This window comes from Mobula birostris, chromosome X, assembly GCF_030028105.1.
Source record: "Mobula birostris isolate sMobBir1 chromosome X, sMobBir1.hap1, whole genome shotgun sequence".
NCBI classification, from domain to species: Eukaryota; Metazoa; Chordata; class Chondrichthyes; order Myliobatiformes; family Myliobatidae; genus Mobula; species Mobula birostris.
Window position 1 is genome coordinate 39,945,978 of NC_092402.1, and position 25,747 is coordinate 39,971,724.

The window sequence follows — 25,747 nt, forward strand, 5'->3', positions numbered from 1 at the left end:
ACAGCAAGCGACAAGGCAGATTCCATTCCGAGTGTTAACCCACTGCCTCATATTCACTTTCATACCATGAATTCAGAGTATTTTCTATTTTTATTACAGATTTACACCATACACAATTTCCTTTTTTACCACGCCCCCCCCATGCCACATGTGGGGAGCCAGATATGAATAGAAATGGCAAGCAAAAGCCAATCTCACCTGTCACTGTGGCATGAAAGCCACACAATGCAACACACCAAAGGCTGCCCCACCCCACTCATCTGTTACAGGATAAATGATCAATCATACAGGCACACCAACACAATTACCTGGCTCCAGAATTCGAGCATAATAATAAGTTGCTACCCTCACCAAAGAATAGGAAAATTGGATATAAACTTTAATCACATTGCAAGTAAGACTTTATGTAACACCTCACAACAACTAATACACAGGATCATATTATTTTGGACAGTAAATGGTAGTATTACCCTCACAATTTTATGACCTCCACATCAATACAGATTTGCTCATGTATTCTGGGATTTTAAAAAATCCTGTAATTGTTGTGAAAGTTTCCTTGGCTTGGCATATCCAGCAACATTATTCTCTAGGAAGTATTTTATGCCTTTGTACATCAGGCTGGAAATAATTGATAGCTACATTAGTAGAGAGGCCTGTAATATATATATGTAAAGAATTTTCTTTTTTTCCAAAGGTAGTGGATTCAAATACTTCTCAAGTCCCGTTTAGAATGCTAGACCAATGTTTCAGTGCAGTACTAAGAGAGTACTTCAGTGTCAGAGATGCTGCACGTTTCATGGTCTCTAGTTATCCCAACAAGCCTTAAGCGCCCATGAAGTACTTTCAAAATATAGTAACCCTTGTTACATAGCGAACACATCACTTGGTGTACAGCAAGCTCTCAGAAACACCGAGGCAATACTGACCAGATGACACTTTTATCATATCAATTGAGGGATAAATATTGCCCGGGACATCAAAAATATACCCCATGCACGTCTCCATATACTTTATATCCACCCAGGAGAGCAGACAGATCCTGTTTAATGTCAGCAGCAAACCTGAGAGTGCAGAACTCTCAGTACAGCACAGGAGCATCCGTCCAGGTTCCCAAGCCGAACTGTAAAAGGATTTGAACCCACAACCGGCTGAGAAAGAGCTACCCACTGACTCACACGCAAAGGTGTTCACAGCCAAATGTCTCTTACTAAATATCTCAATAAACAAAGGCATCCGTTAGTCTTGCGAGACCATGGATCTGCGCCTGGAAAGTCTTCACTCTCCAGGGCACAGGCCTGGGCAAGGTTGTGTGGAAGATCGACAGTTGCCCATGCTGCAAGTCTCCCCTCTCCATGACACCAATGTTGTCCAAGGGAAGGGCATTCGGACCCATACAGCTTGGCACCAGTGTTGTCGCAGAGCAATGTGTGATTAAGTGCCTTGCTCAAGGACACAACATATGTTGCCTCGGCTGGGGCTCGAACTCACGACCTTCAGGTCGCTAGTCCAATGCTTTAACCACTTGGCCACATGCCCACACATATCTCAATAAAATATCATGCAATTTCCTGGTTAAGAACATGTTTTATTGTATTATTACAATTATGCTGTTGGGTATTTTATTTTCCACAGTTTCTTTGCAAAATGCAGTGTGCTCTGTTAATAAAATTTTACAGTCCAATATTTCGCTTTCTCGTCAAGATAATGAGTCATTTGATTAGGAATGTTCTATCAGCCACTCAGGTTTATTTTGATAACATCCTGTCCAATGGAATGCCATGGAACATTTGAGCAAGATTGGTAGCATCCAATTTCTAGGGGAACATGGGTTTTTGGGCGTCTCTTTTGCCAGAGTTGGGGGAGGAGTGATGTGCGGAGAGGAGCACAAAGGAAGGTGCTCACAGAACCCCGCCCAAAGGACAGACACCATTGTAAGAAATTCCTTGTGCAGACAAATGGTTCCACTGAGGAAGTGCCAATACTCCTGAGTTAGCCAGTTAGGTCGTGACAGACTTCAAGGAAAGTTTGAATCGTGTCTGGTGCCTTTCACGCAGAACATGGGTTCAGCACCGCAAGTAATTAAAGTGAAGCACCCGACTATCTGGCAATGAGCTCCAACGTTTATGTGCACATTATAGACTGGCTTAACTGTAATGGGCCCTTTTTTTGTTAACTTTGTTAAAGTGGAAATATTTGTAAAAGTTTATGCCAGTGTAATTTCCACTATTTCCTGGCAAACGATAACTTTTGCATGGGGCAGCATTTATATAGCATTCACCATCATTTTTGTCTCCTTAACAGAACTTTCCAACTTTCCTGTTTGTGTTGAACCTGAATCATACCGATACTAGACATGTGTTGTCTATAGGAAATGGCTGCCTCACCATTGCCCATGCACTGCTGAGTCACATGGTGGTTCGTCAAAGACACCTAATTAGCGTAGTTTGTTACCGGCCACCACGAGGGTTACAATCATACAGAGGAACTTCATGTTGAACACATATCTACAAATATTGTATAGACATAGTCAACCACAGGAATTTCCTTATTTTTTTAGCTCACAGCCTCAACTCTTAAGCTATAGAATTTGCAACCTATAAAGAAAGCCAAGAGGACATTTAAACTGTACGTGAAAATAGTGAGAACAATGGGGTTATATTGTCCTAGTGACATTTCCTGTGTGGGTCAGAGTTTGGAGAGGGTCATTACTGTTAAAATGACATTAGTGTCATTTGGTTCTGCCAGAGGGTTATGATTTATTAAGGCACAATTCAATTTTTCCCCAGTAAGTGAAGCATTGATTGTGTGTGGGCTACAGTGCTTTGTGCTGCTTCAGAGCACTAATAATTGAGCCACTGTTCTTGGGTTTGGCTCCTCTTTATTAATCATTCCCAGTCCTTGATCAATTCATCGGGATTACTAATCAAGAACGCAAAAACTCAGCCTGTTATCTAGCATCAGAATGACGCAAGCCACGAGGAGGGTTCAGGACCTTGTGACCTTTGTAGGCTCTCAAGCTGACAAGACACACGAGCAGCTTGTGTACAAAATCCTGGATAAAAGTGCTCTGCAAGCACTCAGCTCTGCAGCCCTGGCAGTCTTTAAGTGACAAGTTCTATCAAATGAATGAAAAAAGGTAGTAACGATGATGCAATCATCAGTGGTCCCACATGGATCTCATTTTATGTTCGGACAGCTCAGAAGAAACTGCACTGAAATTACAGATGAATTTCTTTAACCAGGTGATGAACCTGTGAAGTTCATTGCCACAGATGGTTGTGGAGGCCAAGTCATTGAGAATATCTAAAGTGAAAACTTAATTCGCAAGGGCATCAATGGTTACGGGGAGAAGGCAGGAGAGTGAGATTGAGAAGGATAATAAATCAGCCACGATGAATGGCAGAACAGACTCGATGGGCCGAGAGGCCTAATTTTGCGCCTTGGTGAGACCACACCTGGAGTATTGTGTGCAGTTTTGGTCCCCTAATCTGAGGAAAGACATTCTTGCCATAGAGGGAGTACAAAGAAGGTTCACCAGATTGATTCCTGGGATGGCAGGACTTTCATATGAAGAAAGACTGGATCGACTAGGCTTATACTCATTGGAATTTAGAAGATTGAGGGGCGATCTTATTGAAATGTATAAAATTCTAAAGGGATTGGACAGGCTAGATACAGGAAGATTGTTCCCGATGTTGGGGAAGTCCAGAACGAGGGGTCACAGTTTAAGGATAAGGGGGAAGCCTTTTAGGACCGAGATGAGGAAAAACTTCTTCACACAGAGAGTGGTGAATCTGTGGAATTCTCTGCCACAAGAAACAGTTGAGGCCAGTTCATTGTCTATATTTAAGAGGGAGTTAGATATGGCCCTTGTGGCTAAAAGGATCAGGGGGTATGGAGGGAAGGCTGGTACAGGGTTCTGAGTTGAATGATCAGCCATGATCATACTGAATGGCGGTGCAGGCTCGAAGGGCCAAATGGCCTAATCCTGCGCCTATTTTCTATGTTTCTATGTCTTATGGTCTTATGGATGTGGGAGTTGGATTGATACCTCATGGAAAAAATTGAGCTAAACCATGCCTTTGTTGGATTGGGCTGTGGAGGAGCTCCACAATACAAATTGAATAACTGCCTGTCTACTAGAGATAATGGAGAAATTCAATTCAACAAATGTATCAATGGTGCATTCGAACACATTAACATCAGGTCAAAGTGCTGCTTCTGTCGTCTAGCGTGTAGGGGCTGCCTATCTTGTCTTGCTTACTCAAGCATGTGAATGCTACCCAATTGACCTTCCTCTCCATACCCCCATTCACCTGCCTCCCTCAGCCTCCTAAGTGTAATTCATAGTAGAAACACGGTTCGGCTCATCAGCAATCTTTAGAGAGAATAGCTTAAAAAGGTGTTAAAGGATATTGTTAATGGAACAGATTTTATGTTGCTGCATAACTATCAGCATTAGCTTGTATTCTGAGAAAAAAGAATAACAAGTTAGCATCCCATGATAAGTGGAAAGAACTGAACTATACATTTGTCTAAAATGAAGGGACTCACACACAATATCTTGTTTTCAGGACAGTTCCCAATTCCAGCTTTTGACTACCCCAAAAAGTAGATTCTGGGATTCATAACTACAAGCTTAGAGGACAATAGTAGGGACAATATGTTGAACCAGAATAAACTATTGGCTAAGCTACAGTTGGAGCTTTGCATTCATTTCTGGGCACCTAATTTTAGGAAGGATGTAAAGGTTCTAGCAAGAGTTCCATCATCAGGAACCCCACCATCCATGCCATGCTCTCTTCTCACTGCTGTGATCAGGAATAAGGTACAGGAGCCTCAGGACTCACACCAAGTTCATGGACAGTTATTACCCCTCAGCTACCTAGTTCTTGAACCAAAGGAGATAACTTTACTCAACTGCACTTGCCCCATCAGTGAAATGTTCCCACAACCTATGGACTCACTTTCAAGGACTCTTTATCTCATGTTCTCAATACTTGTTTATTTATTTATTATTACTTTCTTTCTGTATTTGCAGTTTGTTGTCTTTAGTACACTGGTTGAACGCCCAAGTTGGTGAGGTCCTTCATTAGTTCTATTATGGTTATTATTCATTTATTAAGTATGCCCAGAAAAAAAATGATTCTCAGGGTTGTACATAGTGATTTGTGTGTTTTGATAATAAATTTACCTTGAACTTTGAGAAGTACAGAATGGGTCCAGGGATGAGGGATTTCAGTTTCTTGGAAAAGCTGTGATCTTTCTCCTCAGAGTAAAGAAAGTTGACAGAGAATTTGATAAATGTTTGAAAGATTAAGACTAGTTTAGATAAAATAAGTAATGGGAAGCTGCGTCCTTTACCGATTGGCTCATGAACCAGAGGGCACAGTTTAATTTTTTTTTAGCAAAAAGGTACTGTAAGAGAAAATGAATAAATAAAAAAAAAACACAGAATGTAGATATGAAATTCACTGCCTGCAATGATGATAGGGACTGAATCAATCTGTGTTTCCAAAAGGGAATTGGAAAGGGACATAATAGTGAAAAAAATTCAAAGATCATCAGAATAGCATCGGGGAACTAGATTGATGATTTTGCTGTAAATGGAAACAGCATAGAATCAGTGGGTAAATGGCCCCCTACTTTGCCATAGCAATTCTATATTACATGGGATGGAAGAGGAGTATCAGAAGAATTGAAGTACTTCTAAAGTGAATCATCAATCATCAAGATATTGCCCTTCAAGTGTTCATCTCGATACCTTTTAAATGCGTAACAGGTTTTGCAAAAGCTCGAGATCATATGCCCTTCAGGTGAAAAACATTTCCTCAATCCTCCCTCTAATCCATGCTGCACTGAACTTGTATCCATCTCCTCTGTTGCTAGATGTTATGCTTCCTGGGACATTGTTGTTCTAGCATAGAGGAAAGTGGACCTTGTTCTGAATACACTGTGTGCAGGGCGTTACTTTCCTTTGACACAAGCTGAGTACCTATCTTACAGCCGCAGCTGGGTCAGCATGATGATCCCAAGGCCTGGATGATAACCTGGGTCCATTCTTCCTCAGGCTCCTCCAACACTACAACATGAGTAACACCACATCCAATCTTGCGAACTGCAGTGTGTGAATTCCAAAACAATTTTGTAAGCGTGGATGCTAAACAACAACACTTTCCCCAAAGCTTATTAAGCAAAAAAATAAGACAACTTCTCTGAAGAAAATCTTTCAGTCACTGGGAGGAGTCGATGTGAAGCTAGGGATATTATCATTAGGTTGTAGTTTCAGCTTCTCAATTCTTAATACCATTCTGTTTCCGATGAGATTCAGACTTTAGAGAGTGGAGTAACCTCTAGTAAGGGACTAAAACACTCAATGGCCACTTTTAGGTACACCTGTGCAAGTATTAATCAGCCAATCATATGGCAGCAACTCAATGCATAAAAGCATGCAGACATGGTGAAGAGGTTCAGATGTTGTTCGGACCAAACATCAGATGGAAAAGAAATGTGATCTTTGAGGAATGATTGTTGGTGCCAGATGGGGTGGTTTGAGTATCTCAGAAATGGCTGATCTCCTGGGATTTTCATGCACAACGGTCTCTAGAGTTTACAAAGAATGGTGTGAAAAACAAAACAAAAATCCAGTGAGCAGCAGTTCTGTGGGCAAAAACACCTTGTTAATGAGAGAGGTCACCCTTGGTGCCCGTAACGCATCAGGGTCTCACAAGATGACCTCTTTAAAATCAGAATTCCAAGTCTGTTGTAAACTGAATTTCATTCACATCAACGCTAACAAATCTAGGCAACATTCCATAATTATATTAAATAAAAACTACAGCAAGGTATTTTAAGTTCAGTGCATTTTGAATTGTAAGATCATTGGAAAAAAACTGCATTGTATCAATGATGAGAAGCAGGAGCTGGTAAAACTGACACAGCTAGTGCAATATCCAAGTGATTGTTGCATCGTGTACCTACCAAACTCTTTCAAGATTAAAAGTAATAATTCCAAAGTTATAGTACAATTTTGGATGAATGAAATCATACTGCAACTTCTTTGGAATTATTACCTTTAATCTTAAAAATACAAGTTGGGAGGAATGCAGCTAAAATGGAAGTCTATTAGCATGCTCTTTCAATCAATCTTCTATCAACACTGGGTGCCTATAACTCTGGGAACTAACAAGAGGTCAGAATTAAGCCATAGTCTATTCATGTAACAAATCTCATCAACATTCCTCAAGCCGCAGAGAGGGTGAAGAAATTTGTTATCAGAAACCACAGGTTCCCACACTATAGAATCCTGCGTGAGGCAAGGGCTTGACCCAAAATAATCTCCTTGTTTACAGACAGATGAAAACACATTCAATTATTTTCCCATTTCACTGAAAATGATGCAGTGCACTCACATGTGTTACAAATTCCCTTATGGAACTTCTAAATTATAGCAGCACACTCAATTCATTTGGGCTTGTAAAACATTATATGAACAAAAATAGAAGGTAGGTTTAATTAGGTGTAACTTTTACAAAATGTATGGTTATATTACACAAAAGTAATTAACTATAGTACACAGAATAAAACAAATATATTTAAATAATTTGGAATGGTAGGCAATGAAGCAATTAATACTTTATTTCTACAAAGTTCATTATACTTAATTTGAAGCTATTGACATATTCCAAAAGGGTTTTGTTGAAATCCAAGACAAGAAATTGCAATATTAATAGCAAAAAATTGATGGTTCTTTCGTCGGTAATGAGAAGACAGTGCAACTTATTGACCACAGGCACACAGTTATAACTGACCAGTTCTGCTCCTTTCAATTGCCTATTCACCAAATGTGTATTTTCAGTATTGCCAAAATGAACTCCACATCAAGTTAATCAAATATAAACTCTACAAAATAATTTTCCAGTTTCAAATGAGTAGTTATAATCATTTGATTGCGATTATTTTTCTTTTTAGAAGAAAATCTTGATTTAAACAATGAGTAAACATTTTAGAAAATAAAGCTTTACAAAAGAGTAATCCATCCCTTGCAAGTGCAACCAAACATGCACAGTTGCAGGAACAGGTAAAACACCAAGTAATATTTGGCTTAACTGAAAACTCCTATGGGGTAAAGAAAAAGGCTATTGAGCTCCTTTATAAATCTATTAAATTTAATTAGGACCTCGTTTTATAAATCAATTACAACTGGTCTAATTCACCCTATTAAACACGCCTGAGTAACACAGTATTTCCCCTCTTACAGACTAACAGATTTTATGGTCATTGAATCCAGGGAAATCAATGTAAATCCTTGCAGTTCATATTTCCTGCAAAATAAATCCCCAGTGACAGAGAAGAAAATCACGGAAAAGTGCAGCCTTTGCTTTCAATGTGACACACATCGGGCACTTTAAGCATGAAAGATGATCTTCAAGGGCGAAAGCTGTGGTTTCAAGTCCTCTTTAGGCTATTGATGCAGGAATTCATCTTTGGAAAGGCTCATTGTGGCTTCAGACAATACTCATACGAAAGGGGATTGAAAGGGACAGCAGGGAGCAGCTATGCTGGAAAAGACCTCCACGGGTCCCAATTCCTGTTCCACAAACAGATTGCAGATCTCTTTTCAGGGGAGATGCTCTGAGCAGCAGCCACTAGAGGGGAAAACTCATTTACTAGATGACACTGCCTAAAAATAATCATTAACTTTAAAATCACAAATGTAATTAATGAAGAATGAGTTTTCGGAATGAAGACACACCAATGATTTTGCCACTGACCCAAAATTCACGTCCCTCAATTAAAAATACTCTTAAATAATTTATTGAGCATCTAAGATGAAGGACAACTGGGCACAGGAAAAGGATCCTCAACATTGAAAACATTAAGCAAATCAATACGTTGTCTTCAGAAGACACCAACCTGTAGAATTCTCAAAGAGGATACTGTTTCCCCTTTGGGAACAAAGGCCTTCCGCCTTCTCTCTCTCTACCTTTTCCATCTTACTCTATACTGGGAATCCTCAGCTGTACATTATCAGCACAAAAGAGTCTGCTCCCATTTTCTATATCATTGTGGAATACAGTCATTGACAAGTTCTGGCCTGCAGGTCATTGAGTTGAGAGCAACAGAGGGCAAGACGTCTGACTGGATGGGAAGGTTATTGCAATATATAGTGGATTCCAGTTAATTGGGCCATCGACTAATCAGGGCAGCCACTTACTTGGGACAACTCTTAAAGAGCAAAAACAAAATCAAGAAAATTGCTGGGATTCACTTTGTTTATTTGGGACACTACACCACTTAATTGGGACAGAACTTGCTAATTAGAATCTGTTCTGCGTGAGTTGCACGCACTTGTGTGGCCATTAGACACTACACCACATAGCTGTTTACATGTGACAGTGACCACACCCCGGTACACCACTTCGACTGGCGGGCTGAACAGGTGAGGGTTGCTAGCGGGTCTCATACTCCATTGATCTAGCAACATGCTTATCTTAGCACGTGAAGTTAGCTCCAGCAGACTGGGTGGATGAGATCTACAGTGAGATCCAGTGTCCAGGAAGGCAGTTCTGCAATGCTCTGTGGAGAGCGAAGGGCAAGACCAGGTACAGAAGATGTCATCGTCATCCACTGCAACCAGGGAAGACCCCAGTTGTGGCGTCTACTCGTACCACTGGACCCAGACTTCTGAGGCCGAGAAAGTGTAACTTTAAAAACTCTCCCTCACATGTTTCCTGTCGTCATTAGATATGGTAGTGTTCTAATTTGTTCTGTATTTCATTCAAATGTATAATTTGTTACTCAGTGAAATGGTAGTTTGTCTTTTTTTAATACCTTTTCAAACTATTTCCATAAAACTAATTGGGGCAGCCACTTAATTGGACCAAAATGTATTGGTCCCGATGTGTCCCAATTAACCAGAATCCACTGAATAGGAACGTTTATATCATTTGCAATCAAACCAAGAATATACAGAACCTGCAATATTAAAGGTAGTCTGTGACTATTTAGCCAGTTGCTCAGATTGCCAGAAACTTATTTTAGCCAAGACCTATCTGAACATTCAAATAAGCATCTTCAGTGCTGCCAATAATCAAATCAAGCTCACTCTCTGGAGACCACAAGACATCGGAGCATAATTAGGCAATTCGGCCCATCCAGTCTTCTCTGCCATTACATCATGGCTGATTTATTATCCCTCAACTCCATTGTCCTGCCTTTCCCCCGTAACCTTTGACACCCTTACTAGAGGGATATAGAGTTACTATTTAAAAATATTGAGAATGGGCCTTGAAGTAGCTGTTGGATAACAGGGCAAGCTCGACCGCCAATGGTCTTTATGAGAACGCAAATGAATTAAATCACATACTTTGTGGCTTAAATGATGGGTATTACCAAAAGACACCAGATTATGGGCTAAAGGAGACTCCTGTCTCAGCTCATCTCTCCTGCTCATTCTGACAGCTGCAATTCTCCTCTGGCCAGCCTCCATATGCTCAAGGTCCCCAAAATCTCTGCACTTCATCCATACAGCATAATATTCTTTCATTTGCTGGCATGCACTGGCTCCCAGACTGGCAACACCACAGCTTTTCAAATCCTCTTTTTCTAAAAAAATACCTACACTTGGCCCTTCTAGCAACTTCCTCCAGTTCAAAAACACTGAGATCACTGAACTTCAGCGTCCTGTCAACTCCCAGCTTTCGCCCCTCCACACCAATTGTCAGTCATGCTTCCAGCTATTAAGGCCTTTATGTAGTTCAGGGAGTTCCCTCCCTAAACCTCTCAGTCTGCATTAAAACACTCCTTAGAACCTGCTGCTGTGTAACCCATCTTATACTGCCTTAGGCGACTTGACGTTATTTTTTTAAATGAGCTTGGGACTTCCTTCTTCTATGTGCCACCTTTGTGTTATAAATTATTATTGTGCAATCTAGCTGATGTAATAACAGGCAGAGTTTTACAGTAAAAAGGTTTCACTGTTGAAAGACAATGCTGGTCAGTCAGATATACTCACAACTCCCATCAATGCTTTAACTCATGGTAAATTTAGGAGGGGCAATAATGGATGTAGCCCACTAATCCAGACGACTTCCTTTTATAATGCCTCAAGAGTTGCAAATTAATATTTTTGCAAGAGAAGTACTAAGAGCTCGTTCCCAAATCCCTGCCATGCCCACGCTCCCATCCAGTGCTAGTAGTGGACAATGCATGACCAAGGGCTCCTCGCAGTTACTCGACCGCCTCTCTGTGGCCAATCGTGGAACTGCACTGTTGACGCCTGGGAAGCCCACCGGTGGGTGCACCATTGTACAGAACACCAAAAATATCTCTGGTGCGCATGAGGTTTAATAGGTTTTTTTTTAATTTTGAAAATGTATCTTTCCCTTAAAGTTTTCGCGAAAGGAGCACGGGGTATCTCCAGATTCCAGCATCTTTAGTCGCTTGTGTCTAGGGAAACGTCTACTGTTTGGGGAGGGAACGCGTGGGGAACACAGAATCGTACCACACGATCAACGTTTGCTGCCCGGCTCCTCTGCGAACCCTTACAATAGATTTCAGTCTTTTTCTCCTTCATTAGCAATCCCGCTCCCTCAACTGCGTGTCAATAGCTAAATGGGTGTTTAAAAAATAATTTTGTGGCCCGCTTTGTCCTAAATTCCATTCCGACAAAGCCCAGAGTCTGGTGAAACGGACCAAACAGCAGCCCATTGGCTATACACCACTAAACACAACCCGGGTCGGTCCGACCGGACCGAAGCAACCCGCAGGATCCTTGAGAAACGTTATAAGTCTCCACTATCCAAAATTCCCGGGGGTTATTTTATTGAATTAAGTAACATTCCCCCTGAGTGACAATGATTATCTGATAAATATTTACTGCAGATCTGCATCGACTTTTTAATGCCAATCTAAACCACAATCAAATTAATAGAAGCGTTCAAATGTACTCCACGAGGGAGTCAGTTGCACGCCCTATCGGTGACTGTATCACACTGTTTAACTCTGCTTAATATAATTTAAGAAAAGTCTTGAGATACACGATTCTCGGTCAGTTTGAACAAGCGAAGAGGGTACCGGTTTGCAACATCTACCTTTGGAAAGGTCTGGGAGTTGCGCTGAATTTGCGCAGTGGCACGCAGATCTCTGCGCTCAGCTTAGTTCGACCAACACAAGTCACCCAGGAACCGAGTCACAGCCACGAAAGACACTAGGCTGGAGAGGCACTGGTTCTTATTAAAATATGGTTAGCTATAAACAAAACTACTCACTGACCTGAAGTGTCCCACATATTTAGTTCGATCCTTTGCTTGTCAATTTCAAAACTGGCTGTATAGTTCTCAAACACAGTGGGGACATAATTCTGGAATGATAGTCGGAACACATGCATTAAAATTAAGAATATATAAAGTAACTTTAGAAAATCAGTTTAATATTTAACAGCCATCTGTAACAAATCCTTTTAACAAGAACACAGAACTCAATTCCAGAACACTAGTGTGTAATAAAAACTTGCTATGGAGCGTTCTGGACAATTGGAAGATCATTATTTTCAAAATGCACGCTAGGATAGTCTTCAGTCTGAACTTCCATACTTTATATATCCCTCACAGTTCCGTATTTTTCTTCAAAGTTATTTAGTATTGATATCATTAGCCAATTAAAAATAGAAGGGGATCTTACATTGTGAACGCAATATTGCAGCATCTGTATACCGGTTTGGGACGCGTTTAGTTCGTGAGCTCCCCTTCTAACATAATGTGAACTGATTACTCAATGAACCAGACTGTGCGTTCAAACCTCAGTTTACTACTGCGTAAAGAACTATATTAAAAACACCAACCTCTGGATAACAATCCTTGGCAAAAACGTGCAATAAAGTAGTTTTTCCACACTGTGCATCACCAACCACAACAATTTTGCAACGAGCGATCTGACTTTCCATGGCTTAATTCTGGCCCTGGTGGCCGGAGCCTCCTTTCATTAACAAATAGCTAGCCAGCCGAGTCCAGACTGCGGTAGTAAGGAGCTCCCTTTGCCTTGGTCTCCTTTATCTCCCTGCTTCAACCTGACTGACTTGCTTTCCTATGAGCCGGGAGCGCCTCATTCAGTTGCGAATCACCAATCAGTGCCAGGGTCCCAGTGATATGCAAATAAAGAGCGGCATCTGGGCGTGGCCTTAAATTGCAACATAATTAAATTAGAATAAATAGATCAAGACAGTGAACCAAGTCTTCAACTTTACTCGGAAAACTGTAAACAGCAGATTGCGAAGTAGTAATTTTGATGAAAAAAATCAGAAACAGGGCAGAATGTGACAGAAAACCTGGTCTGGAATTTATATGATTGAATAGAATAATTTTATGTCATATTTTTGGAACTTTAATGTAAAGATAAATTCACATGTAAACTATACAGTATAAAACGATGGCATTATTAGGTAGTTGTACAAGCTATTCGCATATAGGGTACTGGAAAGGAACCAGACCCTTCATGAACTGAAAGTGTTTCAGCACCAGCATGCAGTGCCCCAAAGTGGTGAAAGGCGCACTTACATCTTTTCTTCACGCTTCAGTGTACCGCTGGGCAAGCTCTGGTCCGGAGAATGAGAACATAGATAGAAAGTGAAAATTAAAGCGAGAGCAATAATTCATCATTTTCAGTCACAGTGAGAATAGAACGACGTAACATATGTGATCACCGTTCTGTTAAACTGGAGCTGGCGCATGCTTTTGAGTAAAGGGAAAATAGAGTATCAATTTCAGCTTAATAAAAAATCTCCATTATTTATTTACATTTTATGCCATCTGCATATGGAGAATTGTACCTCGGTGTTTCGCAGAGGAAGAAGAAACTTTGGGTAGTTATACGAACACTTCTGTCTGCAGATCCTGGAATCCGGAGCGAAAATAACAACTGCCAGAGGAACTCGAACAGCATGTGTAGGGGAAAAGAAATTATCAAATGTTTCAAGCAGAGACCGACATCAGGACTCTTAAGACAGTCTGAGAGCAGTCAATGCGCATCTTACATTTCCTTTTTGGGTAATTATATTTCTTACTTGAATCTCTTTTGATCGAGACCAGTCGCATACTCGGACAGAATATTCACAGAACACCTCCGCAATGGCCATCCCGAGCTCCCAATTGCAGATCAATGCAGAGAGACAAGAAATTCTGTAAATGCTGGAACTCTTGAGCAACACACATAAAATGCCGGAGGATCTGCTCTGCGGCAATTATGGAGGGAAATGAGCAGTCGACGCTTTGGCCAAGACTCCTACATCAGCTCTGGCCGAAAGGCTGCTGTTCATTTCCCTCCATCGATGCTGCCCGACCTTGCTCAGCCAGCATTTTGTGTGTGTTACAGAGCTCTCGCCAATTCCCACAGTGACCTATCTAAATCCCTTTCCCATTCCCACAGTGACCTGTCCAATTCCCTTTCCCATTCCCATAGTGACCTGTCCAATTCCCCTTCCAGCTCCCATAGTGACCTGTCCAATTCCCTTTCCCGGTCCCACAGTGACCTGTCCAATTCCCCTTCTCCATTCCCACAGTGACTTGTCCAATTCCCCTTCTCCATTCCCACAGTGACCTGTCCAATTCCCCTTCTCCATTCCCACAGTGACCTGTCCAATTCCCCTTCCAGCTCCCATAGTGACCTGTCCAATTCCCTTGTCCATTCCCACAGTGACCTGTCCACCCTTGGTCTTTTCTACTGCAAATACAATCTGGAGGAACAACAATTACAGTATATTCCACTGTGTAATCTCAACCAAATGGCATGAGAATTGAATTTTAGGAGACACCCCTCCCCCTCTCTTTTTTCCCATTTTCCTCCTCTGCACATCCCCCCTTCCCACCATTTATCCTTCTGATTCTTCCATCCTTCCATGGTTGTCCCCCTTCCCACCTCCCCAGCCCTCCTCTTCAATTATCTTTGTTCCCTTCCCCCTTTTCCATCCACCCACTTTACACATCTTCCCCTCCCCAATATAGTTCCAACTATAGTTCACATCTCCTTTCTCCCCAATGGTTCCCATTCCCACCTCGTTTAGTTATGAGAGTCCATCGGGAGTGTTCCTGCTGATCTCCCTCAGGCAGCTGTCTCTCACCTTCACACTTCCCTCCCCCCACCCACTTACTCCATCTGTTGTTTCTCTGTCTGCCTCAATCTATCATTCACCTCGCACTGTCTCCCCACTTACCTCCCCTACCTGTCTTTCATCTCACACCCTCCTCAGTCCACCAATCACTTCAGAGCTCTTTCTTGCCTCTCCCCTTTCCCTCTCCATGCTGGCCATCTCACCTCTCCACTCTCAGTTCTGATGTAGGGTTTTGAGCTGAAACGTCAACAGTTCCTTTCCTTCCACCAGTGGTGCTCTCTCTACCCGCTGCGTTCTTTTGGCAGACAGCAATGGCTCTTTTGATCTCCATTAGAGATGTACAGGAGCCAAGGGGAGAGAGCAACAACTTACAGTACATTGTTTGGTTGGGCTGATTAGTCCTTTCAGGCCATTTACCCACCATAATTTTTTTTAAATCCACAGCCAGCAAGACAATGAGCAATGACAGTAACACACACAAAATGATGGAGCAAACTCAGATGGTCAGGCAGCATCTATGGAGAGGAATGAACAGTTGACATTTCAGGCTGAGACTTTTCATCAGGACTCATCAGCGATGACATTGTTCTAGATGAGAAGCAATGGGGTGGGGTGTATGGTGGAAAGAGGTATAACCTTGAAGAAGTCAGAGAGGGACAAAACTACTGTAGGACCTGTGGCTAAAGGTAAGGAAGGTGCTGAGATGAAGGCAAGGAGGGTGACAGGCTGCCAAATGAGACGTTGGACTAAATGTGTCTCCAGATGATGGAGACCAGAATAAGGTGTTCATCAGCAGTGTTTGAGGAGGAGGCAAGTGATGGTACAGTGTTGGAATAGTTGGTCTTCATGATTACAGTTGTGATAGATCATATGGTCAACCCAACTTCCAGCAGAACAACATGATTGGGACTCCATGAGGACCAGACTAAGCAGGGATCCAAAAGAGGATCAGTGTGGAGATCTTGGAATAACACAACTGAAGAGCAAGTTAAAACACAAGAGATTCTGCAGATGCTAGAAATCCAGAGAAACACACACAAAATGCTGGAGGAACTCAGCAGATCAAGCAGTGTCTATGGAGGGGAATAAACAGCTGATGTTTCACACTGAGACCCTTCATCAGGAATGGAAAGAAAAGGGGAAGAACTCAGAATAAGAAGGCGGGGAGAAGGGAATGGCTACTTTATTTATTTTATTGAGGACGTACAGTGTGGAACAGGCCCTTCCAGCCCTCCATGCCATGCCACCCCGCAATCCCCCGATTTAACCACGGGACAATTTACAATGACCAATTAACCTACCAACCGTCGTGTCTCTGCACTGCGGCAGGAGACTGGAGCTCCTGGAGGAAACCCACACAGTCACAGGGAGAACATGCAAACCCTTTACAGGCAGAGAGGAGACAGAATGTGGAATGAAAAAGGGGAGAAGGAAGAGGGAGGCAAAATTACCGGAAGTTCAAGAAATCGATATTCATGCCATCAGGTTGGAGGTTACCCAGACGGAATATGAGATGTTACATAGAACATAGAACATAGAATAGTACAACGCAGTACAGGCCCTTCGGCCCACATGTTGTGCCAACCCTCAAACCCTGCCTCCCATATAACCCCCCACCTTAAATTCCTCCATATACCTGTCTAGTAGTCTCTTAAACTTCACTAGTGTATCTGCCTCCACCACTGACTCAAGCAGTGCATTCCACGCACCAACCACTCTCTGAGTAAAAAACCTTCCTCTAATATCCCCCTTGAACTTCCCACCCCTTACCTTAAAGCCATGTCCTCTTGTATTGAGCAGTGGTGCCCTGGGGAAGAGGCACTGGCTATCCACTCTATCTATTCCTTTTAATATCTTGTATAGCTCTATCATGTCTCCTCTCATCCTCCTTCTCTCCAAAGAATAAAGCCCTAGCTCCCTTAATCTCTGATCATAATGCATACTCTCTAAACCAGGCAGCATCCTGGTAAATCTCCTCTGTACCCTTTCCAATGCTTCCACATCCTTCCTATAGTGAGGCGACCAGAACTGGACACAGTACTCCAAGTGTGGCCTAACCAGAGTTTTATAGAGCTGCATCATTACATCGCGACTCTTAAACTCTATCCCTCGACTTATGAAAGCTAACAACCCATAATCTTTCTTAGCTACCCTATCTACCTGTGAGGCAACTTTCAGGGATCTGTGGACATGTACCCCCAGATCCCTCTGTTCACCCACACTACCAAGTATCCTGCCATTTACTTTGTACTCTGCCTTGGAGTTTGTCCTTCCAAAGTGTACCACCTCACACTTCTCTGGGTTGAACTCCATCTGCCCCTTCTCAGCCCACTTCTGCATCCTATCAATGTCTCTCTGCAATCTTTGACAATCCTCTACACTATCTACAACACCACCAACCTTTGTGTCGTCTGCAAACTTGCCAGCCCACCCTTCTATCCCCACATCCAGGTCGTTAATAAAAATCACGAAAAGTAGAGGTCCCAGAACAGATCCTTGTGGGACACCACTAGTCACAATCCTCCAATCTGAATGTACTCCCTCCACCATGACCCTCTGCCTTCTGCAGGCAAGCCAGTTCTGAATCCACCTGGCCAAACTTCCCTGGATCCCATGCCTTCTGACTTTCTGAATAAGCCTACTATGTGGAACCAACTCTTCCAACCTGAGAACCATAACAGTAGACAAGGCCATGGACCAGCCTGTTGGAATGGAAATGGGAAATAGAATTAAAAAGAGAAATGAAGAGAAAGATGAATGCAATGACATAAAGGGGAACGTAAGTAATTAAGAGTTCAAGAGGATTGTACAATAAGATTTAAGATTCAAGATTTAAAATTCAAAATTTAGGATTCAAATTTATTTGTCATATGTATATCGAAACACACAATGAAGTGTGTTGTTTGTGTTAACAACCAACACATCCTGGTACAGAGGTGTCAGAGGTAGAAAACAGAAAACAGGACTTCTGTCATGTAGGCATGGTTAATCAGTAACTGTTAAAAAGAATGAGAGAATAGCTTCTTCTCTTTTCTGTTATACCAGGAATGATTCAGATATACAGTACACAATGACAGAAAAAAAACACATTGCTGACAACAAGAAATGAAACTGACAACTGTAATTAGACATGCCAAAAAATATGAAAGCCTATAAGAGATGTTCCTGCAATGAAGATAATTACAAATGCGAAGTTGTAAATTAAATCAGTCAGCTTAATCTAGAAGGGAAAAAAAATAAAATGAGAACATTTGTTACTTCTATAGAGTCTAGTAACAATATATTTCAGATTGACAGGAATTCAGATCTGATTAACTGGTTAGTCTGCAATAACCAGAACCTAAACATTGAAAATATCCAGCAGGTCAGGCAGCAGTTTCGAAGATATGAAGCAGAGTTAACATGTCAGTTTGAATACCTTTCATCTTGACCCCTACATTTGAGAAGTACATTTGTTTGCTTGGAATATTAGGAGTTAGGTGATGTTATTTCAGTTAGAATATATAGCAGACAGAATGCAATTTACTACTTAATTCTATGTTCTTTAAAGACACTTCAAAAGCTGGTGGCAGAGCAATTCAACACAGAATGTTTTATTTGTTAATCACTTGCTGAGTGAAAAGCTAGAAAGGGAGGCGTTCTATTTTTATTGTACCCTAAGGAATCCTCAAAGTACTTTGCAGCCAATTACATAACTTTGAAACACAGTCAATTTAGGGCAATTTTCTGAAAATGGTCATTGAAATGAGCAATTAGGTAATAAGTTAACTTCTTGGGCTTCTTCCACCCAGTCAGCAAACAGAGGCACTACACTCTGATTTTCTGACTTCCTAGATGCCACTTGATATGCTGAATGTTTCCAGCATTCTCTATTTTTATTTCAGATTTCTAGTGCTGCATTTCAGATCTCCAGATTGGGAGCAGCTGAATTCCCTGCCCGAGCCCCTGATCACTTTGTTGCCTGCCCTGTGGTAAGATTCTGAAGACAAGAATTTGGGTGCAGCTGTAGCACTCTCAAGCAACCACCAACATCACTGACCTGCCTGATCAGGGCCTCTAGGCAGCCAATTGCAGATCAGTTGCCATGGTCTGGGGTCCATGTTCAATGCCAGCTTTCTGTGAGAAGACATATAACACAGAATACGGAAAGGTTGAGCACAGGAACAGGTCCTTCAGTCTGCAGTACCTGTACCGACTATGATACCAATCCAAACTAATCCACTCTGCCTGTTCATGGTTAATATACCTCCATTTTCTGCTTATTTGTGTGCTTCTCTGACTGCCTCTTAAATGTTACTATCATATCAACATCCACCACCTCCCCTGACACCTCTGTGACACAAAATGTTGCCTTACGTATCTCCTTTAAGCTTCACCTATGCTCTTTAGTATTTTTGACATTTTCAACTCTGGGAAAAAGACTCTGACTATCTACCTTAGCTATGCCTCTCATAACTTTATATACTACTATCAGCTGTCCCCTCAGCCTGACACTCCAGAGAAAATAATCCAACCTTTTGACCAGGTTAGGGAACTGGAAATGCAGCTCGATGACCTTCGTCTGGTCAGGGAGAGTGAGGAGGTGATAGAGAGGAGCTATAGACAGGTAGTCACCCCGGGACCACAGGAGACAGAGAAGTGGGTAACAGTCAGGAGAGGGAAGGGTAAGAAGCAAGTACTAGAGAGTACCCCAGTGGTTGTCCCCCTTAACAATAAGTATTCCTGCTTGAGTACTGTTGGGGGGACGACCTACCTGGGGGAAGCAACAGTGGTCGCGCCTCTGGCACGGAGTCTGGCCCTGTGGCTCAGAAGGGTAGGGAAAGGAAGAGGAGGGCAGTAGTGATAGGGGACTCGATAGTAAGGGGGTCAGACAGGCGATTCTGTGGACACAAGAAAGAAATGGATGGTAGTTTGCCTCCCAGGTGCCAGGGTCCGGGATGTTTCTGATCGCATCCACGATATCTTGAAGTGGGAAGGAGAACGGCCAGAGGTCGTGGTACATATTGGAACCACAACATAGGTAGGAAAAGGGAAGAGGTCCCGAAGACAGACTACAGGGAGTTAGAAAGGAAACTGAGAATCAGAATCAGAATCAGGTTTATTATCACTGGCATGTGACATGAAATTTGTTAACTTAGCAGCAGCAGTTCAATGCAATATATAATCTAGCAGAGAGAGAAAATAATAATTTTAAATAAAATAAAACATAATAAATAAACAAGTAAATCAATTATGTATATTGAATGGATTATTTAAAAATGTGCAAAAACAGAAATACTGTATATTTTTTAAAAAGTGTGGTCTTGTCCAAAGCTTCAATGTCCATTTAGGAATCAGATGGCAGAGGGGAAGAAGCTGTTCCTGAATCACTGAGTGTGTGCCTTCAGGCTTCTGTATCTCCTACCTGATGGTAACAGTGAGAAAAGGGCATGCCCTGGGTGCTGAAGGTCTTTAATGATGGACGCTGCCTTTCTGAGACACTGCTCCCTAAAGATGTCCTGGGTACTTTGTAGGCTAGTACACAAGATGGAGCTGACTAGATTTACAACCTTCTGCAGCTTCTTTCGGTCCTTTGCAGTAGCCCCTCCATACCAGACAGCGATGCAGCCTGTCAGAATGCTCTCCACAGTACAACTATAGATGTTTTTGAGTGTATTTGTTGACATGCCAAATCTCTTCAAACTCCTAATAAAGTATAGCCGCTGTCTTGCCTTCTTTATAACTACATCGATATGTTGGGACCAGGTTAGATCCTCAGAGATCTTGACACCCAGGAACTTGAAGCTGCTCACTCTCTCCACTTCTGATCCCTCTATGAGGATTGGTATGTGTTCCTTCATCTTACCCTTCCTGAAGTCCACAATCAGCTCTTTCATCTTACTGACGTTGAGTGCCAGGTTGTTGCTGTGGCACCATTCCACTAGTTGGCATATCTCACTCCTGTACACCCTCTCGTCACCACCTGAGATTCTACCAACAATGGTTGTATCATCAGCAAATTTGTAGATGGTATTCGAGCTATGCCCAGCCACACAGTCATGTGTATACAGAGAGTAGAACAGTGGGCTAAGCACACACGTCTGAGGTGCACCAGTGCTAATCATTAACGAGGAGGAGACGTTATCACCAATCCGCACAGACTGTGGTCTTCTGGTTAGGAATTCGAGGATCCAGTTGCAGAGGGAGGTACAGAGGCCCAGGTTCTGCAACTTCTCAATCAGGATTGTGGGAATAATGGTATTAAATGCTGAGCTATAGTCGATGAACAGCATCCTGACATCGGTGTTTGTGTTGTCCAGGTGGTCTAAAGCCATGTGAAGAGCCATGGAGATTGCGTCTGCCGTTGACCTATTGTGACGATAGGCAAATTGCAATGGGTCCAGGTCCTTGCTGAGGCAGGAGTTCAGTCTAGCCATAACCAACCTCTCAAAGCATTTCGTTACTGTTGATGTGAGTGCTACCAGGCGATAGTCATTAAGGCAGCCCACATTATTCTTCTTAGGCACGGTTACAATTGTTGCCTTTTTGAAGCAAGTGGGAACTTCTGCCTGTAGCAGTGAGACGTTGAAAATGTCCTTGAAAGTGTTCCACTAGTTGGTTGGCACAGGTTTTCAGAGCCTTACCAGGTACTCCATCGGGACCTTCCGCCTTGCGAGGGTTCACTCTCTTTAAAGACAGTCTAACATCGACCTCTGGGACAGAGATCACAGGGTCATCAGGTGCAGCAGGGATCTTCACAGCTGTAGTTATGTTCTCCCTTTCAAAGCAGGTGTAGAAGGCATTGAGTTCATCTGGTAATGAAGCATCGCTGCCGTACATACTATTGGGTTTCACTTTGTAGGAAGTAATGTCTTGCGGACCCTGCCAGAGTCGCCGAACATCTGATGTCTCCTCCAACCTCATTAGAAATTGTTTCGCCCTTGAAATAGCCCTCTGCAAATCATACCTGGTTTTCTGGTACAGGTCTGGGTTACCAAACTTGAATGCCACAGACCTAGCCTTCAGCAGATGACGTACCTCCTGGTTCATCCACGGCTTTTGGTTTGGGAATGTACAGTAAGTCTTTGTTTGCACACACTCATCCACACAGGTTCTAATGAATTCGGTAACAACTGCAGCATACTCATCCGGATTCAAAGATGAGTCCCTGAGTACAGTCTAGTCCACCGATTCAAAGCAGTCCTGTGGGCACTCCTGTGCTTCCCTTGTCCATACCTTCTTGGTCCTCACTTACTGGTGCTGCAGTCTTCAGTCTCTGCCTATACTCAGGGAGTAGAAGTACAGTTCGGTGATCAGACTTCCAGAAGTGAGGGTGTGGAATAGCACGGTAGGCATTCTTGATGGTGGTGTAGCAATGGTCCAGTGTGTTGTTTCTTCTGGTATTGCAAGTGATCTGTTGATGGTAATTGCTTAGTGAGTTTTTCAGACTGGCCTGGTTAAAATCCCCCAAAGCAATGGTGAAGGCGTTAGGGTGCGCTCTTTTGTGCATGTTGATCCCATTGCTCGGATCATCTAAAGCCTGACTGACATTAGCCTGAGGTAGAATGTATACTGCTACCAAACTGACCTCAAAGGTAGTAATCTCGGGATTACCGCCTGTGCCACGTGACAGTGAGTATAGGAATAGAATGGGGTGGAGGATAAATGCATGGCTGAGGGATTGGAGCAGGGGGCAGGGATTCAGAATTCTGGATCATTGGGACCTCTTCTGGGGCAGGTGTGACCTGTACAAAAAGGACGAGTTGCACTTGAATCTGAGGGGGAACAATATCCTGGTGGGGAGGTTTGCAAAGGCTATTGGGGAGAGTTTAAACTAGAATTGCTGGGGGAGTCGGAACTGAACTGAAGAGACGTAGGAAGGGGCGGTTGGCTCACAAATAGAGAAAGCTTGGAGACGGTGCGTGAGGGAGGATAGGCAGGTGATAGAGAAGGGACACACTCAGACCGATGGTTTGAGATGTGTCTATTTTAATGTGAGGAGTATTATGAATAAAGTGGATGAGCTTAGAGCGTGGATCAGCACTTGGAGCTATGACGTGGTGGCCATTACAGAGACTTGGATGGCTCATGGGCAGGAATGGTTACTTAGAGTGCCAGGCTCTAGATGTTTCAGAAAGGACAAGGAGGGAGGCAAAAGAGGTGGGGGCGTGGCACTGTTGATCAGGGATAGTGTCACGGCTGCAGAAAAGGAGGAAGTCATGGAGGGGTTGTCTACGGAGTCTCTGTGGGTGGAAGTTAGGAATAGGAAGGGTCAATAACTCTACTGGGCGTTTCTTATAGACCACCCAATAGTAACAGGGACATCGGGGTGCAGATAGGGAGACAGATTCTGGAAAGGTGTAAGAATAACAGGGTTGTTGTGGTGGGAGATTTTAATTTCCCAAATATTGATTGGCATTTCCCTCGAGTGAGAGGTTTAGATGGGGTGGAGTTTGTTAGGTGCGTTCAGGAAGGTTTTTTTTGACAGGAATAAAACTTATTTGATCAATCTTTTTTTTTACACTTGCTTTAGATTAACACTGGTTGCATGACACTCACTTCTTTTTTTTTTGTTTTCAGATGTTTTTATTGTGAAGCAACATCAGTTTAACCATAACCTACAATGTCCGAAAGTATAATGCTTCTTTTTCTTTTCTTTCTTATAACAACACAATGAAAGTCAAATGAATGTATGTATAGTAAAAAAGCAAAAAACAAAGGAAACCCTACCACCCCGTCTCCTTTCCCCTTCCCAGCCCTCCCCTCCCCTCGCCCCTCCCGTATGTGCTGTTTAGGTCCTACCCCCCCCACACTTAGTTCAGCTGTCCGTCTCTTCTAAATACAACAGTAATGGTTGCCAGATTTTTTCAAATTCCTTGAGACTGTCCTTGATAATGTATCATCCTCTCTAGATGCAGAGTATCCATTAATGCAGCCAGCCATTGTTTGAGTGATGGAGTTTCCTCCCTTTTCCAGAATATCAGTATGAGTTTCTTTCCATTAAGTATGCTATAGGTCAGGAGTTGTTGCTGGGTAGCCTGGAATTTATTTGACCTCGCAGAAGTTCCAAAAATGATTAAAATGGGGTCTGGTATTATCTGAACCTTTACCTTCGATAGGACCTCAAATATTTGCCTCCAATACTCTTGTATCCTGGGGCAAAAAGCATAACTATGTAACAAATTTGCCTCTGAGGACTTGCATTTCTCACACATTGGGGACACCTCTGGGAATATTTTATGAATCCTCACTTTTGAGTAATGTAGTCTATGTAGGATTTTAAACTGTATTAAACAATGCCTGGCATTAACATACTCCAAAGCCTCATTCCATATAATCTCCTCTATCTCTGTACCCAACACCTCTTCCCACTCTTTTTTAATATTATCCATTGTTGTATGACGCTTGTTTTGTATGGCATCATACAGATAGGCGATGATATGTTCTGTCCTTAAACATGATCTTAAATGATTATCTAATTTATCAGCTCCTGCCCTCTAAAACCAGAAAGATGTGATCTTATATAGTGTCTTAGCTGGAGATACCTGAAAAAATGACTCTTTTGCAATCCGAATTTGTACTGGAGCTGCCGAAGTGATGCAAAAATTCCTTGTATGTATAAGTCTCCAACGCTGCGTATCCCTAATTATCGCCATGCATCAAAGGCCCCATCTGTACATGAGGGGATAAAAGAAGGTTTCGCTGATATAGGTACAAGAAAAGATAATGTTCTGAGTTTCAAATGCTTCCCCATTTGTCTCCATATCTGTATGGTGCTACGGATAATGGGATTGCCTCTATAACAGGCTTTATTTAACCGAATAGGGGACATAATGATTGCCCCTATGGAATATGGTAGGCAATCCTCAGGCTCCATCTCCAACCATCCGGGAAGTGCAACTGTATCATCTATCCAGTATGCTATATGGCTAACGTTAGCAGCCCGGTAATGAAAAATAAAGCTGGGTAGTGCCAGCCCCTCCACTAGTCATATTCTTGCAGAGATGCTCTTTCGTAATTCAATGGGGTTTACAATTCCATTTAAAAGGTAGAATTATCAAATCTAATCCTTTAAAAAAGGTTTTGGTAAGATAGAGGGGCAGGTTCTGAAATAGATAGAGCAGTTGGGGAAGAAAGATCATCTTGACTGCATTTACTCTACCCACTAAAGAAATTGGGAGTGTCTTCCAAAATTCTATTTTCTTTTTAACCTTTTCAATTAGAGGGATAAAATTTGCTTCAAATAGAGAACTATACTTTTTGGTTATTACAATTCCAAAGTAATTAAACTTCTCAAGGGTTATTTTGAATGGAAATTGCTTAAGCCTCTACTGTTCTTCTACTCAGACCGGGAAAAATTCACTTTTCCCCCAATTAATTTTATACCCCGAGAAAATGCCAAATAAATTGACTATTTCCAGCGAAACTGGAATAGTAATATATGGTTTTGTTACAAACAACAAAACATCGTCCACATAAAGGGAAATTTTGTTGATAGTATATTCTGTATTGTACCCATAAATTTCAGGGCCAGTGGTTCCAGGGCCAACGTAAACAATAATGGACTTAATGCACAGCCCTGTCTTGTGCCCCTGTGCAAACTGAATGGTTCTGAGAGGGTCTGATTAGTTAGTATTTTAGCACTAGGGTTACTGTGTT

General features: G+C 42.3%; 1 protein-coding gene across 1 annotated transcript in view; it reads right to left on the minus strand.

Annotated features, from left to right (window-relative positions):
- rnd2 (Rho family GTPase 2) overlaps nucleotides 1-12,952 on the minus strand; it is a 71,283-nt gene extending 58,331 nt beyond the window's left edge. Inside the window, exons 1-2 of the mRNA XM_072249020.1 lie at nucleotides 12,848-12,952; nucleotides 12,280-12,367 (exon numbers count right to left, since the gene is read on the minus strand). Coding sequence (XP_072105121.1) covers nucleotides 12,280-12,367; nucleotides 12,848-12,949 — 190 coding nt within the window. The 5' untranslated portion in view covers nucleotides 12,950-12,952. The remainder of the gene's footprint in view (nucleotides 1-12,279; nucleotides 12,368-12,847) is intronic.
- Nucleotides 12,953-25,747: the final 12,795 nt, after the last annotated feature.